General features: G+C 34.1%; 1 protein-coding gene across 1 annotated transcript; it reads left to right on the top strand.

Moving 5' to 3' along the window:
- The first annotated feature begins 131 nt into the window (after nt 1-131).
- On the top strand, nt 132-2,700 carry LOC21386116 (mitochondrial fission 1 protein A). The gene is made up of 5 exons (XM_010108291.2): nt 132-280; nt 1,253-1,391; nt 1,539-1,663; nt 1,963-2,026; nt 2,405-2,700. Exons 1-5 carry the CDS (start codon nt 188-190, stop codon nt 2,488-2,490), a joined length of 507 nt encoding a protein of 168 aa, XP_010106593.1. The 5' UTR covers nt 132-187; the 3' UTR covers nt 2,491-2,700.
- Nucleotides 2,701-3,555: the final 855 nt, after the last annotated feature.

Genomic DNA, 3,555 nt, shown 5'->3' with positions numbered 1-3,555 from the left:
ATAAATATATTTTTAAAAATTATTTTTATTTAAAATGAAAAATATTTTTATTTCTATTTTTATAAAAAAAAAATTATTTTAAAATGAATTTTAAACGCAACCAATAAATTGTTTGCAAACTTCTTCTGCGTTTTCTCTTCACATTTCTCTCCATCAAAAAGTGAAAGAAACCACAAAACAAGCAACAATGGAAGCAAAGATTGGGAAATTCTTCGAGTCGGTCGGAACCTTCTTCTCCGGCAGCGACCAGATCCCCTGGTGCGATCGCGACGTTATCGCCGTAAGGAACATCTTTCTACTTCCTCGAATATGGCTTTCAATTTTGTCTCCAGGAGAATAATAGGTGAACCGTACTGTAAAATTAGCTTGAAAATTGCGTAAAAGAGTCTCAACGATTTCTCTTAAATGTTCTTTGTTTTCTCAATCATAATTGCTTTTGAGAAGAATTAAGAATTGGTTTCTGGAAATTCGTTTCATCAGAACACGAGGGTTTTTCTTTTCAATATCTTGTAAAAATCTTTTCAGTGCTAGAATTTTATTTCTAATCAAACTGTTTATGGGTTTATGGTTAGGATTTGGAAGCTTTTTTTTTTTTTTTTTGGAACTAAAATTTTTTTTTTTGGCTTTTAAACACCCGGGGGGGGAAACGCGCTGATAAATGAGGTACTAAAATTTTTTTTTTGGAACTAAAATTTTTGTTTTGGCATGTTAAACACACGGTGAGGAATAGTCATTAGTCGTTGCTTGATTGATTCTGGTCAATTAAATTACCCAGGTCTTCTAAATTCTGAAATTGTATCGACTGTGTAAATAGAGGGTGGATCGATATTAACTTGCTAAATAGTCATAATTTTAACTGCATTTGATTGGCTAATAGAAGAGAAATTGCTGATAAATGAGGTACAAATCCCTTTTATGTGCCTATCTATGAGGGAGGAGATTACATGAAAGTAAGTTTATATGGGTATGGTAGTTATCTACTATCTATTTTGTATTAAGTGCCAGAATTAGTCTTTCTAAAAATAATACAATTCTAATATTGAATGATTGGATCTTTTGTAGAATTTATTACTTGTGGGCATACTAGTTATCAATGAAATGGGCGATTTTTATGGATAATTTTGGTGTTGGGAATTTTGTCAAATTCAGTTCTGTTTTGAGAAATGTGTGATGGCAGTAGAGTAGTCATGCTGCATATCACACATTGAATGTTTTGTGATTGGTTAAATGTTACCGGACTTGTACATTTCAGGGCTGTGAAAGAGAGGTTGCTGAGGCTCAAAACGGCTCATCTGATGAGTTAGTGAAAGAATGCATCATGCGTCTGTCGTGGGCGCTTGTTCACTCGAGACAGCCAGAAGACGTACAGCGGGGGATAGCAATGCTTGAAGGTGAACAAATATATTCATCATCAAATGCCTCTTAACCCTTTCATGATTTTTCCATTTATGTTCTTAGCTAGGCAATGGATCTGCATGATGCTCTTCAATTTATGGCTTCATTATGCTTTGAATGACTTGTGAACACTCTATTTGCAGCCTCTGTGACTGATAGCAACAACAGCCCTCTTCAGCTAAGAGAAAAGCTTTATCTTCTAGCTGTTGGGCATTACAGAAGTGGAGACTATTCAAGGAGTAGAGAACTTGTTGAACAGTGCTTAATGGTAAGAAATATATTTACCCTATTTGGTTATCTATCTTTAGTTGTAAATTGTAATGCCCAAATGCTTATTTTGATGCATTTAAAGTTCGATTTTAAACATGCAATATGTTCTTGCGAATTCTAACATGTTGTGGTTCAATAATCACGTGCTGATTTTTTATCGTATTGCAAACAACATGGTGGGAAAATGCTTTGCTATTCTTTGATCATAATGAAAACAATCCAGTATGAAAATTATCGTGTAGTCTCAAGCATCGATTGTATTTATGATGTTTGTAACTGTGAATGGTTCTTTTGTAGATTGCACCTGATTGGAGACAGGCACTGACCCTTAAAAAGGCAATTGAAGACCGGATCACAAGGGGTAACAATCAGTCGTAGTATATAATGTTTTTCTATAACATATTTTACACATATATGTTCAAACATGAGCGTTGCACACAACTCGAGGTCCACATACTTCTATTGCTAATATCAAGTAATGCAGTGGGATTATTATAGTCATCCCACACAGAGAGCTGTACTAACTATTGGTAATTATTAGTTTCAGCACCTCTGTTATTACCGTTATCACCCTTATTGCTTGTGTTGCTGCCTGTCATTCTTATGGCTGTAATCCCTATACGAGATACTATAGAAATGATTTTTAATATCCAGCTTGAGCATGATTCATGTCATAAGCTCTGATGCAAGTTTCTTTTATGCTGTGAGTAAATGAACTAAGACATTCTCCGTTTCGTAGATGGTGTGATTGGCGTTGGCATCGCTGCAACTGCTGTTGGATTGATTGCCGGTGGTATCGCTGCTGCTGTGTCAAAGAAAAAGTGACATGGCCCTTGTGCTCTAATGTATTTCAGGAAAATGTATGAGATGGGTCGTTGAACATGCTTGAACCTAGGAACCAAGTGATCATATATGCGCTAAAGCATAGATTAGTAGAACCGTTCTACCTGTTTAGCTTTTAGCGTCATTTTGGTATTCGAACTTGTTGTAAAGCAAAGATTAATAGAAACGTTCTTCCTGTTTTTTATTCTGTTATCTTGGATTTTCTTGAAAACTCTTAGACAAAAGCTACGTGTTCATATCACCCGTATAAATTGTAGCTAACAAGATATTGTTCATGAACTTTTGTATAAATTTTCTTGAATTTCATATATGGTATGTCAATTGCGTGTAGCTTTCTGGCTTCTTCAATTGCATCACCATGAACATATCTTAAGCAAAAGGAGTGCCACGCGAGAGATTAGAACTGGGTTAGAGTAAGACAATCCCATTTTTCACTCAGTTTGAAATGACATTAATGGCCCGTTGGATTCACACGTTTAAGTGGATGATTTTGATTCTAAATTTAAATTTTGTAAAAGAATTTATTTGCAGGAACTCTTTGAATTTAAATTTTTTATGAGTAGAATCAGAATCATGGTTTAAGTTTTAGAATGAACCTGCACTTTTATTAACGAGACTATTACACGCTCCTTATTCTTCTTTTTCTTCTTCTTCTTTTTTTTTTCCTTTCTGCAAATTAGGTCTTCTAAACTTGCGCAGAAATTGGTAGATGACTGAGTCTCACTGTATTATTACGAAGTTCACGTGAGTAAATTTTGTTTAATGCAATAAAATGGCGTCCTACAGAATGTAATACTTTCCTTCGGAATCAAATATTGCTTTTCTGAGGGAAATGATGTTTTGCCCTGAAAAGAGAAAAAAGAAGGAAAAAAAAAAGAGTATTTTCATAATTGCTCATGATTTTTAAATATGCCCTTTAAAAATATGATTTAAATTTAATACATTTAGTTAACATTTAATGACATGCCACGTGAACGGTTCCATTAGGTATATAAATGAATTTAGACGGAAGAGACATTTTGAACCATTATATATATATATATATAT

Source organism: Morus notabilis, unplaced genomic scaffold, assembly GCF_000414095.1.
Source record: "Morus notabilis unplaced genomic scaffold, ASM41409v2 Scaffold2247, whole genome shotgun sequence".
Taxonomy (NCBI): Eukaryota; Viridiplantae; Streptophyta; class Magnoliopsida; order Rosales; family Moraceae; genus Morus; species Morus notabilis.
Note: the sequence above shows the minus strand (reverse complement) of the source record. Positions and strands in the feature narration are given on the sequence as shown.